The 15,709-nt window shown below is 48.1% G+C and overlaps 1 protein-coding gene across 1 annotated transcript; it reads left to right on the top strand.

Moving 5' to 3' along the window:
- The first annotated feature begins 25 nt into the window (after window positions 1-25).
- Glys (glycogen [starch] synthase) lies at window positions 26-14,137 on the top strand. Its single transcript, XM_037214313.1, has 13 exons — window positions 26-419; window positions 5,066-5,250; window positions 5,714-5,905; window positions 6,098-6,295; window positions 6,610-6,746; window positions 7,297-7,422; window positions 7,732-7,852; window positions 8,329-8,495; window positions 9,068-9,260; window positions 10,790-10,964; window positions 11,380-11,591; window positions 11,934-12,122; window positions 12,849-14,137. Exons 1-13 carry the CDS (start codon window positions 290-292, stop codon window positions 12,876-12,878), a joined length of 2,055 nt encoding a protein of 684 aa, XP_037070208.1. The 5' UTR covers window positions 26-289; the 3' UTR covers window positions 12,879-14,137.
- The last annotated feature ends 1,572 nt before the right edge of the window (window positions 14,138-15,709 follow it).

The following is a 15,709-nucleotide window of genomic DNA, read 5'->3' as shown; positions in this document are numbered from 1 at the left end:
AGTGACCCTGGCGCATTTGTGACAAGATTGCAGACCACCCTCGGCAAGAAAGCCAGACGAAAGGCGAGAAGACCGTGTCTGGGCTCCGTGTGGTGGTGTTTCGAAGGGTTTCGGGTAGCTGGTTTTGTAATTGTCTGGGCAATGTTGGCTGAGAGCTGTTAGGCAGCATCAAAACAGTATCAACGCCAATATAATAATCCAACGGTCCGTACAGACTAAGTGAGCCCTCCGGGTGACGCTGGCCCAAAATTTCAGAAAGTTGATCTTTTATTTCATACGAAGTTAGCTCATGGCAGGGAAATTCAACAAGAGATTTTATCGTGCAGACAGCTTGCACGATCTGTTTTTGGATAAGGGGAAAGAAGCATCGGAAACCAACCAATGGTTGTTTGAGGTCAGCCATGAAGCAGCCAACAAGGGTAAGTTACATTTGTGCTCCCTGGAAGTAGGTAGTTCTTGAGTATTTTTACATCCCAGGCTCATGCTGAAAAGATGGTCACTTTCTGGCCAAAGTTTTCCATTATGACAGCTGATATAAAAGGAAGGAGAGCAACCAGCTATCAAATACATACTATGGTCAGATATGCCCTGAATTTCCTTCAATATTGGCATCCCTCTGTGAATGGTGGTAGAAAATAGCTATTTTTAGTGTCCTAGGACCTCCCAACACTGCTGCAACCTGTGTGGGAATAGAAACAACATCAAGGTAAAATGCTTCATAATTGTATATAGGTGCCCAAGCCTCCACATGGAGGTCTGGTTTCTGTGGCTGTGGTTTTACTGCTGGATGTTATAGCCTCAGGGTGCTTTTGTCACCATGAGATTTTACATCATTCATGATAACATTTTGCAGCTATATGTGCCATCCATTATATTCAGGAAGTCATCCTGTTGTCACACTCAGCCCTGCACCCCCATAGGTATTCCCCATTAGACAAGGTATGTGGGTGGACACAAAGATGCACATTCAATTAATCATGCTTTTAAATGGTATTGCACCTTCCTAAAGGGGTTTCCTGCTGTCACACTCACTTTTGCAACCCCATCAGTAGACCATCAGACAGGTTTGTGGGGCAGTCAAAGATGCACATTCCATGAATCCTGCTTAAAATGGTATTGTACCTACCTAAAGGGTTTTCTTATTTTATTTTCTGCCAGAATAAGAAGATAATTCTTACTTCAAACAGCTGTATTTGAGCTTCAACAAATCTCAGACAGCTGAAATATTTCAAATTGCACTTTATTGACATTTATCCTTGGAACTGAAATGTTGCTGTAATGAAAGTATCAGGCATTGCACTGAGTTCTTTGCTTAGGCAAAGCTATGCATAATTATTGCTGTGAAGAAGAAAAGTTGACATAAAGATGGGTGCAAGATAAATAAAAGAGGGTCAAGTGTTTTAGACTTAATAAAACGAGCTATTTTGTCTACATTATTGTATGTGTTGTGTTGATTTCACATCCTGTCCTGAGTCCTAAGCCCTGGGTTTCATGGGGCAGGCTCAAGGGATTTGGTGTAAGCTTTTTTTAGCAAAATCTGAAGCTGTAGTTATTATAAATGTCATAACATACTACACAGGTAAAAGTAAGCAATTCAAGTATGACTAGTAAGTGTAAGGAGTAGTCTAAGTAAGCAGTACACAATAAGTATGTGAAGACAAGTTAGGCCACTCAAACAAAATTGGTTTGTGGGTGACAACAAGTCATCCTGGCATAGCATTCATGTTTGAAAAGCTACAAGGTCTTTTACTTTGTTAAAAAATGTATTGGATATATATTAATCCATATATTTTATGCATTCAAAACACTACACAAATCCTATATGCATGTGCATTCAGATGTCACATGATGCCTCTGTCCTGTGTATATATATATATATATATATATATATATATATATATATATATATATATATATACACACACACACATATAGGCAGTGCTGTCTACAGGCAAAGTGGGGAACTTTGAGATGCTATTGTCACTTCTGTTCTAAGAGTAAGCAAAGCGTTTCACAGTGCAAGATATCTATGTTTGTGTGCAGGCATTTGGATGTCTTCAAATATGTGTTTGCATAAACATGGTGTACTTATAATCTGTCTTCACAGATAAAGATGATAACCAACACAGTTGTGATTGGGACAATTATCTGTGACCAAGTCTGAAATGGTAGCTAGCACCACGCCAATGGTGCTATTCTTCAATTTTTCACTAGTGTTTAGTGCTGCTGCCACATGTCTTTCACAAACCTAGGCTGGTTTCCAGCAAGCTATGGATCAGTGGGCTAGCTGCAGGGTGCAGCCAATCATGGGGGAGGGGTCATTGAAAACTTTATGCCCAGGGACTCAATCTACAGATTTGGGATGCATAAACCTCTGTTTAACATTGAGGCTTGATTACAGGTTCATACATGTGCTTAACTGAAAGTGCATGTTTTTATGGTTAAACTAAGATATATGTCAATATCTCACAGTCACATGAGATGCCTTAGGCCATGGTTTTAAACTGTTAGTTATTTGTGCATTCTTAGTTACATTCTCCAGACTTCAGAAAGTAAGTGATCCCAGAAATATGCAGCCAGCATGTTGATCATAACTGTAAAACCTTCAATATGAATGCCATTGAATTCCAGAAGACATTTCCAAGCTTGACCAGGTAGTGATTAATAAATGAATCTCCACCTTTTGTGTGGTATGAGCTTAAAAAATATTTTACAAAGGTCAGCAAAACCTTGCAAAATTCACTGAAAGCTATGAAGATTGACCTTTTCTTGGCATTTTGTGATAAGTTAAAACTTATTTTAAAAAAAATTAAGTTGTGGGTTACATGCTCCATTCCATTTTCAAACATACAACTTCTGATGTCCAACCTTGTCATTAGCCATCAGGTCTTAGTTTCTTAAGAAAAAACTACAAATCTAAGCACTTTTTAACTATGTCTGATGGGTGTGCAAGCCTGTGCTGATGTTATTCAATCTTTAAATTCTGGAAGCATTGATAAAAAGAATGTGCATGTGAGACAGTGTTGTGTTTACTTCCTGTAAGAGTTTCTATGACACAAATCAAACTGCAAAGGCTCATACTTTTGCTTTAATGAAACTGAACCCTGGTGAAGGAATTTGCCAGCTGTTTAGCTGCAGGTGCCAGCTACCTAGCCAGTGACCTGTAAACCAGCCAGCCACAGCCAGCATAGCATAAACACATCACATTGTTGTGGTTTGATTGATCAATAACAGAGTCAGCATCAGCTCCATGATAATGAGCTTATGAGCTGCAAAACACAGATTCATTGTGATGTTTCACTGAGGCCTGAGATTGTTGTGCTTGTAAAAAAGCTTGTAAAAGCTTTTAATAAATAGCTTTAAAAAAAGCTTTAGTAAAAGCAATTAGTAGTGCATGCTAAAAGCTTGTACTACTAATTGCCTTGTCAAATGTATGATTGTGATCTATATGCATGCACTTAACCACAGTAGGCATATTAGTCTGGTATATGCGCATTTTGCGACCTGGGCGTGGATGTGCCCTGCATTGTGGCTTCTCTTCCAACTAGGATTAATGTATGCTCCTACCTTCTCGGCAAGTCATAAGGCAAACAGACATTGAAAAAAGAGCTCATGAAACAAGTCAAAGCATGTCCTGCGCATTTTATGTGACTGCTCTCTGCACCACCAATTCATATAGGCATGCACTGGTTTTGGGCGATTTATTTTGCTGGCTTCTGGTCGACCGTCCCCCCTGTCAAGGGCAGTCTGGGGACGAGTGGGGGGGGGGGGGGGGGGAGCATGTGGATTGGCACGTGGCCCGATCGGCCGATCACATGTCCCTGGCGGCCGGTGCAAGGTCGGCCGGCTGGCAGTCGTCGCGCCACGTCCACTATTGGCGTGGCCCGGCGCGAGCGGCTGCGACGCGTCGAGCCGTTTGCTGCACCCGCATGGTGTGAATGTCATTCCTGACCCTCTCCCTTTCCGATGCCTTTCGTAGTTGTAACTGTTTGGTGGGCATTTTCTGTGCCTCCGAAGTGGGATAATTTTACAAAATAATGGGATGGTTTTGCTTTGGTATGTTAATCAAGTCGCTCTAGGAAATATTGTGTCTTATGTGGTGGAGGGAAGTGCAAGACTGAAATATCGCAGACTTTTCCGTCCATTTGGTATCTTAAAGTCCTGGAACCGTGTGAAATGGTATATGTCTTCTTGTTTGCTGGATGTCACGGATAAGGCATGCTGTCGTCTTTTATAAATGTATTTTAGCAGGTGTATCTTCTGAAATGTGTTGCTGGACACTTTTTGTCAGTGATATTGGCATGACCTATCGCGAAATCCGAAGCGAGTTGGAAGATTCGTCCTCTGTTCCCAGTCGCTAAGCCGTTTGTTTGGAACAAGACGTCCAACGCGGCCACGTTAGGGCTTCACCAAACATTAATATCCGTCGACGCATACGTTGGAGGTGGCGCCGTTGTATGATGGCTTTTGTTTCCCCTAACTGCATTCATTTATACTGTACAAAACACCCGAACTATTTCACTACTGGATCTGAAGCTCATCACGGCAATTACTGATTTGCACATTGATGGTGTTTGCACCTTGTACTGGTACGTGGGTCCTAAATGCGCTCGCAGACACAAACATTCACGTGATGCAAGAAGTTGTACATGTCCGACATGGGACTATCGGGTCTCTTGTAGGTCAAATATTTATAAACGTCATTGTTTACAAATGAATGAACTCGATTGGGCGCCGGCATGGCCCCCCGCACAACCCCCTGCCCGCTACAGTCACTCCATATCGGTCTGGTGGGGCGCGAGATGGTGTTGTACATGCATGCTTATGCTTATCCTAAACGTGTGTTAAATGTGTATGTGTGATCGCACGCGTTCTCACATGTGTTTATGTGTCTGCGCTGGCAGCCCAGCCACAGCTAGGCTGTGCTGATACCAGGCCTCAAACGTGATTTGACTCCAGTTTCGCAACCGGCTGGCAGAGTTCACATCGCTGCATAGGAGACCTCTCCACTGACATAGTTCTCAACCGTAGCGGTAGCGTAAATAATCGCTGGGCCTGGTTTCAGTCGGCGGTATCTACACTGTCATCCGCTCCAAGTGCAACGTAACGGTAGAGGAATGGGGCGACCAGTATTGCCTGCTGGGGCCTTACAAGGAGCACCAAGCCCGCACCGAGATCGAGCCTTTCGAGTACCCTGATGGCACCATCTTCCATGCCGTGGTGTCAGCTCTCAGGGAAAAGGGATGGAAGGTGCGAATCGGCGCAACTGTGTGGCTTGTGTGTTACAAATGCTCACTTTGTTTTGTTCCACTGCGATCATGTTTTTGTTACGAGCATTGTAAGACCGCTTTATGTATCTGTGCAGTATGCGATCCGCAACCTATTGTATTTTCATGATCTGCAAAATAGTTTTTGTGCAATTAGTAATATTATGTTTATAGATGCATTATCTATTCGATCTTTGAATCTGTTAAGGCGTGGTTTTGTCGTTTGATCGCTTTTGTAAGTTTCATGACCTTTGATAGTTACAAATGGTGCATCCTATGCACCATGTCAGCATCCCGCCATCGGTGGGCTGGCTTGAGCATTTGGTCGTTAAACCTCTTGCATCTGATTGCCTGAAGTTATTTCGGCCCAATCAGAATCATGAACAGGTGCATGCGTACTCTGTTGAATCTGCTGCCCGGTTTTCAGTCGTACTTTCCTGCGACAGGTGGTCACCGGCCGCTGGCTAGTCGACGGCAATCCTCAGATTATCTTGTTCGACGTCGGCTCAGCAGCGTGGAAGATGAACGAAATGAAGGATGACCTCTGGAATCTGGCTGGAGTTGGCATCCCAAACTCGGACGTGGAGTGCAATGACGCCGTCGTGTTCGGCTACATGATTGCCGAGTTTTTGGAACAGGTGAGAAGCTGGCGCCACGTTATTTTATTTTTGCGTGGCTCAAAGAATGAAGTAAACAGTCTAAGCATACGCGACTTTTCAACTCAACTTGAGGGGGGGGGGGGGGATTGTCACTGCCACAACATGTTCGGCCTTGGCGCACTATTTCCTGTATAGTAGAAGTGCTTAAGGAGGGCCGTGATGTGACTCCAGTTCCGCAACCGGCTGCCGGAGTTCAGCGAGGCCTCGCCGCGCGTGGTGGCCCACTTCCACGAGTGGCTGGCGGGCGTCGGTCTCATCCTGGCCCGGCTGAGGAAGATCGACGTCGCCACCGTCTTCACCACGCATGCGACCCTGCTGGGGCGCTTCCTCTGCGCGGGCAATACCGACTTCTACAACAACCTACCTTACGTAAGCGGAGGAGGCTTCGGACCTGCTCTTGCTATGCGTTTGTGCGTTACGGTGGGATGAGGTAATTGACCCATTATGCAGCCTCTCCTGTGGCCGTGATTGGGAGCTACTTCTATCTGTCATGTTCATTGCGATCTTGTATAACTAATGGGAGCATCATGGGAGCAAATGGAAGCCTTCAAAATCGTACAGTCACGCACCCAGAACTGGGGATATTGAAATATATCGACGATATGCGGATTATTGCTCCATTGGCATAATTTGTTCTTTTTTTAGATTATAAAAAGCTTGTCTCTCTCCTTGTCTGATGACAGTTCAACATTGACGAAGAGGCTGGAAAGCGACAAATCTACCATCGCTACTGCATGGAGCGGGCGGCCACGCACCTGGCGCACACGTTCACGACCGTGTCCGAGATCACTGGCCTGGAGGCGGAGCATCTGCTCAAGAGGTGGGACTCAGGAGAGGGCGTTTGTAGCTATTTTGCAAGGCAAAACAGACCGTACACAGTTCGTAGCTGAACAGAACACAATGAAAAACCTCAATCGAGATGTTTTGTGAAATGGTAGCTGTGTCATTTCACGGCAAATCGACGGCGGGTAGGTTTTGCGAACCGACAGTGGACGCGGACGACAAATCGACCGCGGACTGACAGGATCTGTCAGTGATGCCAGTCGTTTTCTTGTGATAGAATATCTTATCTTATATATGATGTCTTCTTATATTTTTCAAACGTGTTTATGTGTGTGCATATAATTCGTGTATTGCATTCAGTTTGAAGCTGTTGACTCATAAATGTGCCGACAGGCTCAAGTTGAGCGATTTCTTGTCTTTTGTACAACCACCTTAAAATCCACGTCATTTGTTTTCGTGAGAAGCAGTATGGTGGGCTTTCACTCGTTATAAGCACGTAGAGCTCTGCTGATTCTAGCTGACAAATACAATTGTTGCGTTGAGTATTTTAGTATAATCGTTGCATCTTATCCGTCTTGCTTTGACAGGAAGCCTGACATTGTGACGCCTAACGGTCTGAACGTGAAGAAGTTCTCAGCTCTTCACGAGTTCCAGAACCTCCACGCTTTAAGCAAGGCGAAGATCAATGACTTCATCCGCGGACACTTCTATGGGTGTGTTTGCACTTCCTGAAAACGTGTGGGGTCTGACTTTTGCTACCGATGTGCCTGAATTGACATATTGTGCGTCAATTAGAACTTTCTGTCATGAGTGCTGGTGGCTGGATTCATGTGCGTCCCTTGCACGTGTCTATGGTGTGTTTATGGTGTTCTTTCCTTGAAGAAGTGAGAAGTGAAGTGCATAACGGAGATATGTTAATTCACTGCACTTGTGTATAAACCAGATATCCAGCATCTGTTTTGTCTTTAGCGCTTGTTTGTATTGCAGTTAGCTTTTGATTGATTTCATGTTGTGGATTTTAGCCACTACGACTTCAATCTAGACAAGACACTGTACTTCTTCATTGCTGGTCGCTATGAGTTCGGAAACAAGGGAGCCGATATTTTCATCGAGGCCCTCTCTCGCCTCAACCACTATTTGAAGGTATGCGCCGTGGATGTACGTTGGGTTGTTTCTAAAATGTCATATTGTGAACGCATGGCGGAGGCTTTTGCAAGGGTATGTATAACATGTTAAGATGCTCCCTTTGTAACCAGGGGCCAGCGTGCCTATTACGTGCTCTGAACTATACAACGATTACACTAATACGAACCTATGAGCAGAGGTTAGTTTGTGTTTTAAGTTGTGCGACTAAACGCGTTTGTCATAGGCTTGTAACTGATGATTATATTAGCTGACCCACACAATTGTCGGTGCTGGGCATACATGTATTATTTGGCTCCATTGGTTGACGTAGTACAGCAGTCAGGTAGCAAAGCACGTCATAAGCAGTTTTCATCATGCGCTGCACACGGTACAGAAACACCGGTAGGCGCACTCGTACACGCGAACTTTGCTGTCGGGAAATGTAATCGCAATGTAATCGCACATAGTGCATCAACTGCTTTGTCGCTCCTCAGAGTTCTGGTTCGGACGTGACGGTGGTCGCCTTCATGATTTTCCCAACCAAGACGAACAACTTCAACGTGGAGAGTTTGCGGGGACACGCCGTCACAAAGACCCTCAAGGACTCCATAGAGGACATACAGAAGAAGATCGGCAGTCGCATGTTTGAGATCTGCCTGACGTGAGTTCCGGGTGGCCACCTCTTCATTCGCATTTATATCTACTCATTTTTTGTTTATTGTTTACCTATTTTGAACTGATATTCGGCGGTCAAAACGCGTAGCCTTAGAGTTGCTCTCTTTTATTTGTCTGTAGCGTGTCAGTGCAGGTCCAAAAGCTGCGGCGTTTGCACCTTAATAGAAGCCGGTCGTTCGACACTGAACCGCAGATTGTGATTGGCTGCTGTGAGGTGACGGCCCGGCCTACTGCCGGGAGCCCACTGTCGTCTGCCTGTTTCGTGGTGATGACGGCGCCAGACTGCTGCAGAGCACGGAGCTACTGACTGTGGACTTGTTGACCGCGCTGGCGTCAGTGGCCGGCTGCCGGAGATCTGATCGTTGATTGGCTGTTGCATGATGACGTCAGCGGTCGGCTGCCGAAGAGCACGGCTTTGCTGGCTTTGGGTCGGCTGTTCGGTGCTGTCGCAGCGGCCATGTACCAGAAAGTTTATCTCTGATTGGCTCTTACGTGCCGACGCCAGCGGCCAGCTGCCGGAGATCTGATCGTTGATTGGCTGTTGTGCGATGACGTCAGCGGCCGGCTGCCGGAGAGCACGGAGCTCCTGACGCGAGAGGACAACGTGCGGCTGAAGCGGTGCATCTACTCGATGCAGCGCAGCAGTCTGCCGCCCATCACGACGCACAACGTGGTCAGCGACGGCAACGACCCGGTGCTCAATTCTCTCCGGAGGTGCCACCTGTTCAACGACAAGTCGGACAGGGTTAAGGTTAGTTACAGGCTTCCTTGTGCGAGTAAGCCGTCTTGCGCGGCGTGGGATGAGCGATCCGATAGCAGATGTGAGTGAGGCGTGATGAGTGATGGAGTAAACGAGCATAGTTATGCAGGCGGGGCCAAATCCAAGGCGGTCTGGTTTGTTTGCTCATTTTCATGAAATTCGTGAATTTCTGACCATCGCAAAAACCTACTGTATCGTGCGATAGCTTAAGAAAATCGCTGTTGTGTTACGAATTGCCTAGGCTATGTTAGAGCTCACCCAGCTGAACTATGCGTGCATATCGCCGTAATATATACTACCGCCTCACCACCTACCGTATGAATGTCGCTTTAATGCATAAAGAACCTAAGTTTGCATATCATGCTGAAGGTACTAATTCGTCCAGGGAACGCACGTCCTATTTTGTAGACGGACAGTCAGACACGAGAGTCTGGGGTGTGAAGCAAGTCGCGGATTAATTCCTGGTGTTCCTGGTGTCCTAGTGGTTTTTAGGTGGTTAACATAAATCAATAGTCAGTCTCAGTGCTCTCACACAGTTCGCACAGTTCTCACATGATCTATGTATGATGTGATATTTCACCGTGGTTCTGTTCAAATGCTGGTGTACACAACAGGTATCGAACAATATTGCACCTAAATATGACCATTTATCAAGATCATTATCTAATCATATAAAATAATGAGCTGTGAAATAAATAATTTCTGAAGTATGCGAATGAAATCAATCGCTCCGTCTCAGCTGTGACATCCATGGTTTTACTAGTACCTTCCGTGTTAGTGGGATGGGACGGGCGCCAAGTGAAATGGTGCTGATGTTGCAGTGTCCCAGGAAAAGCATGCCTGATCAACCTGTCTGTGTGGTAATGCCTAATCATTTGTGCAGCACACCTTTCAAAGCATTGCATTTCCTGACACCGAGCAGTCTGCATGAACTTGTGGTCAGCTGTTGCGCTGAGGTGTTAGCTTCCAGAGGGCGGGGTGGCGTGGTCATAGCGAGCCGCCCAAGTTGTGCTCTCACGGTCCAGTTCACACTTGCTCAACCCGCAGTCCATTTGCTGTCAGCGACAAGCGCGTCATGGGGACGTCCTGCTGTGTAGAGTCTGTCTTCTGACAGCAGATTGTCCGAGGGAAAATAAATTGTGAACATTAAATAGAAAACTAAACTGCATTGAGTCGCTCCTTAGAGCTGCGTTCGTTACACTTGCCTTGATAAACGTCGTTCGAACCGGCATGAGGCCAACTCACTCCGAGATAACACATCGCAGCTCTCAGGCATTGCTTCACTGTCATGTTTTGCACTTGACTATCTGTGTCCGACTCACTATTTGTCCTGCGTTACTTGCCTACCGATGACTACGATCGAATCCAACATTGCTTGGCAAAATACCCTGGACCGCCTCAGCGCACCGGCTTTATAACAGCTGTCCATCACCCACGTGTGTTGTCTTCCGAAGTCTGTTAGCGACCCCAGAGATCTCCGTCAGCGCCCGTCGTAAACGAACCGTCGAATCGCCCGGCAGGTGGTGTTCCATCCGGAGTTCCTGTCGCACACGAACCCACTGCTCGGCATGGACTACGAGGAGTTTGTGCGCGGCTGCCACATGGGCGTGTTTCCATCCTACTACGAGCCGTGGGGCTACACGCCGGCCGAATGCACCGTCATGGGCATCCCCTCCATGACCACCAACCTGTCAGGTGGGCACGCTGGAAGGTCCCGCGCAACTCACCCTGTATGTGTGCGTGCGTGTGCGTGTGCGTGTGCGTGCGTGCGTGCGTGCGTGCGTGCGTGCGTGCGTGTGCGTGCGTGCGTGCGTGCGTTGGGGGGGGGGGGAGGCGGGAGGGGAAGGCGTAGCTCAGTTGGCAGGGTGATCATTGACGCCCGTGTGCAGAGTGGTGGGTTTCGATTTTGTTGCCGTACTGATGTTTCGCCATTCCGTAACGTCAAGTAAGACAGTTGCGGTATACTTCATGAAATGAAAAATTCGAATATCTTGTGTTCATCAGGCTGTGACGTGCGTTTGATTACTGCCGCGCGTTAGTAGCTTTTCTGAGCGCTGATGCCGTTCTGTTCCGCGATGTTCTGAGACCCTCTCATCTCCCAATCGGCCAGGCTTCGGCTGTTTCATGTCGGAGCACATCGCCGATCCGATGTCGTACGGCATCTACATTGTGGACCGGCGTAGCATCGGCCTGGAGGACTCGATCCGCGAGCTGTCAAAGTACATGTACGACTTCACCCGCCTGAACCGGCGTCAGCGAATCATCCAGCGCAACCGCACGGAGCGCCTGAGCGATCTGCTCGACTGGCGTAACCTCGGCATCGTGAGTCCCGCACTGCGGCGACCGTGTCCCCCCTGTCCCTCCCTCTCGACACAGCTCCCACCGTATCAGTGAACTCAGTTAGGGAGGGAAATGCCGTCCCCAATTTACATTTTTGGCAGCCGCTATTTGTGCAGTCAACCCCCAAACAACGTGGACGCGTAATGCTCACGCGGCTTTGTGGCCGCTTGGCTGTAGAAAAATAAACGCTGTGACGGACGCGTGACCTTCAAATAAGTGTTGTGACGGACGCGTGACCTTATGCCCCGTATCGCTCGTCGCATGTCGACTGCATGTCGGACTGGGCGGCGCGGCCCGCCTGACTGGGACGCCCGCTGCTGCCAGTACTACCGGCGGGCGCGGCAGATGGCACTGCACGCCGTCTACCCGGAGATGGCCGTGTCGGAGGAGAGCGGCGGCCACATGAACTATCCGCGCCCGCTCAGCGCGCCGCCCAGCCCCACCATCTCGCGCTCCACCACGCCGGCGCCGTCTGAGATCGGATCCGACGACGAGGTCGACGACGAGGAGGAGGTGCGTGGCCAGGAGGCTGCGGCAGGTGGTGGAGCTGGGTCTGCTGCGTGGTGTCGGGTGGTGGGGGCTCCTCGGGCGGCGGCGTCCTTCCGATATGGGACGGTGGGTCAGATGTGACGTCGAGCGGCGGGTGGGGATAACTTGGTGAGGTGTTCCTGTCACTGCTAACGATAAGCGGACTCTTACGCTAAACATGGTTTTGTTCCTGTCGCTCGCTTTCTAGTTATCGTGGATTTGTGGTAAGGCTCGGATTTTCCATGAAGATATCCCAGCGAGTTGGTCTCGTAACCGCCACCTGTGTTTTATCCCTTGTCAGACCAGCTGGGTTCGCAGCAGGGATGGCATGTATACGCTGCAGTATCGCTGATCCACCGCTCCCACGCTCCTAGCCCTATCCTACCACACCTGAGGTAAGCCACCAAAGCCCAGCACAATTCAGCTTTCAAGAGAGATCGACAGTGCTTACAGAGTGGTATTGGTAGCTCTGTTTCCTTGCCTGACTACGCGTTTTCATATATATATATATATATATATATATATATATATATATATATATATGCGCGCTGGGGGTCAGGGTGAGCTTCATACAGGGCGGCCCAGTTTGTTTCCTGAAGCCAGCTGAAGATATACTGAATCGCACGCTGAGCCTCAAAGTAGAAGTATGCTGGACGAGCTGGGCTAGAGTTGAGCGCCACACATTGTTCATGCACCTGATCCGTATTTCAGCTGCAAGAGCTGGCCATCAAAGACGACTGATTGGCCAGTGGGCTCCGGGTAGCCACCGCTGACGGCCGGCCGGCGTCAGCGGGAAAGTCTGGTCGTGCGAGGGACGCCAACCGTGTGAAAGGAAGCAGATGATCTGGTCTCGGAGCTACATGAGGGCTTGACCATTCGACATAGTACGGGAGCTGGTGCTGTAGGGTGCTGGTAGCGTAGAATTGGGTTGTGCTCGCAGTATCATTTTGTTTCTTTCTGACGCACAGTATTTTGTAAAGTCACATGCTGCAGGTTTCTTTCTAGCTCTCATCTGTGAAATACTCAACTTCTCATGGTACTTCCTGAATCTTAGGGTTGTCGAACGGTGCAATATATAGGAACTGGTTTCCTTTACCAACAGTATATCTCGTTTGCCATGTGATGAAATCCGAAGTGACACGTGCAATCCCGTTAGAGGCTCCCGATTTCAGGTCCTTGCAGTGCCCGCTAGCATGCTTTGTCCCTGCGCTGGTGTCGATGTCAGTCTGTGGATGGCTTATTGGCACTGCTGTCGCTGTCGGACGCCAAGGACAATCACCTTGCTGAACCGTTTAGGTCACACTGTCTGGTCCCCGTTCGTGCGTAAGGATGACAGCAATAGCGCAGCCTGTTGGCTTGTGGTCGGCACGTGTTTATTTCTTAAAACCATCGTATTCGCCTGTTGACGAGTTGACCTTGCGACGGCGCAATCTGTCGACCGTGCTTCCGTGGAAAATTGTGACCGTGTGCTAACGCCAACCAGATGATATCGAAGATACCTCCTAGGTGGTGGGCCATTTACAACTAACCCTCCGTAAACGCGTTCACAAGCCGTTGGGAAGGTTCTTGGATGCATGGTGATCCCCGCTAACGAGTGCTGCCATCGACGTATTTGCGCGTACGAGCTCAGGTGTAACCCTGCATTATGGTGTCGGCGTATGGGTGGTGGTGTTTGTGGTACAGCTCGGCTACCCAACTTATTTGCGTTTATTGTTGGCTGCCGAGTGCGGACCCGTGTGCGTGTGTTCGGCCTACGCCGTTGTGCATGAAGGCCGACAACCTGCCATAGAGTACTGCCGGCCTGGATCGCTCCTTATCGGGAGACCAGAGGTGGTGCTTCGCAGTAAGACTGGCCTATCATGTTATGGGGACTAACTGCCAACAGCAGATTTGCTGCATTGTAGAATTAACACTGTCGAACCTCTGTGTTTGCGTACCGTGCTTTGCGGGGTGTGATGCCCTCAAACGAATGGCTGTTGCAATACAAAACAAACTATATCGGCAGTTGTTTCGCCTATGCTGTGTTCTCATTGGCCGTGATGTTGTCGCTCAAGGCGTGATATCACGACAGATCATGGGAAGAAAAAGGAGTAGGTGTGCAGATATCTTGTTGGATTTTCAACACGGTTAGCGTTGCCTATTTACCTTTATATCTTCGCTATGACGCATTCCGGCAGGACGCAGCGCAAAATGTGTCAATGCTATTACGTTGGTTTGGCTAAGTTTCTCTGCCCCATGGATTGGAGCGTGACCGAAAAGTCACGGCAGTTGTATGACAGACAGAGAAGGGCAGCTATTTTCTTTTTTGCCTTTCCCACTGCTTGCTTTGTTTTTATCCTTTTGCGAAGAACAGGGGCGAGCGTTCTCCTCCCGATCTCCGGAACAAAGAGAACGATCTTATGGATTCAAAACCCATCGCCAGGTTTTTCTGTGCCGCAGTGTCCGCGTGCACTTTGCTCCGACTGACCGTCATACACAAATGGATGTCTTTCGGAGAAGCAACTCAGGGTCACGACTTTCATTTGCTGGGGGTAAATCAACATGGAGCGCCGCGTATGTTGTGTGGTTGGCATTTTGCGAGGGTGTCCATCGATTTAGACATCAGCACAGTACTGAACTGATCAACCGTCAAATCACTTAGATCAGGGGTTAGGTCATCTGGTCACAGATCACATTACGTCAGGAGATCCAGCGACGTCCAGTTACGTACCACGGAAATACTGACAAGCTTGTGTTTATAGAATAGATTGAATGGCATCGTGGACTCGGTAAACATTTGGGTGTTTGGTTACAAGCGCAGCCACAGACCGAGCTGATCTAAGTCAAGTAGCCTGAACTTTTGGGGCTGCGGCAGTCCGGCCGGCCGGCTAATCACAGTTCTGACCGCTTACATCTACGTAGTCAGCAACAAGATCTCGCGGCGTTTTCGGGCACAAGCAGCATAACTTTAATACCTGAGTTGCAGCATTTTCAACGCATTTGAGTGCAAACTGCTTACGCTGGTGCATTATTCTTGCAATGCTGCAGAATCATTACTAGTTTGCCTCCCGGTTCAACAAGCATGGGCACAGTCATATTTTCCTATCACGGAAAAGCTGAAGAACACGAATCGAAAACAAGCCCGGGAATCAACGAGCAGGCGCCGGATTGAAGTAGGACTAACGCATACAGATGGAAGAGAGAACGAAGTGCGAGTCGGTGCGTGCAGGCAGACTCTCACGTGCTTTCGTGCCGTCACCACGAATCCACCGATTGCGGGGCAATTTAAGAATCGGAATAAGATCTTAGCAAGTAGAGCAGCCGAAGCCACGGAACCAAGATATGCAGTGTATGCGATAAGCCGTGCACAAGTATTCGCTGCGTCTGTGTGATATTCAGTATGCATGCGGCATAATACGATGCATGCATAGGTGTCCACTTTTCAATTGATTGCGGGGGCAGAGTCGTGGGCGTCGCGAAAGTTGCAGGTGTGAAACACTTCGGGGATTTTACCGTTTTATGTTTAGGGCATCTTTAACCACAAAATATAGTCTATATATATATATATATATATATATATATATATATATATA

Source organism: Pollicipes pollicipes, unplaced genomic scaffold (genome assembly GCF_011947565.3).
Source record: "Pollicipes pollicipes isolate AB1234 unplaced genomic scaffold, Ppol_2.1 Scaffold_3447;HRSCAF=4054_pilon_pilon_pilon, whole genome shotgun sequence".
In the NCBI taxonomy this organism is placed as follows: domain Eukaryota; kingdom Metazoa; phylum Arthropoda; class Thecostraca; order Pollicipedomorpha; family Pollicipedidae; genus Pollicipes; species Pollicipes pollicipes.
The sequence above is the reverse complement of the archived record's forward strand: the minus strand, read 5'-3'. Positions and strand labels throughout refer to the sequence as shown.

Excerpts from the sequence above, each read along its gene's own strand:
- Glys (XM_037214313.1), top strand. The coding sequence starts at position 290 with ATGGCAGGGAAATTCAACAAGAGATTTTATCGTGCAGACAGCTTGCAC. Across the intron at positions 420-5,065 it reads CCATGAAGCAGCCAACAAGG|TCGGCGGTATCTACACTGTC; the intron begins GTAAGTTACATT and ends GCCTGGTTTCAG. Across the intron at positions 6,296-6,609 it reads TCTACAACAACCTACCTTAC|TTCAACATTGACGAAGAGGC; the intron begins GTAAGCGGAGGA and ends GTCTGATGACAG.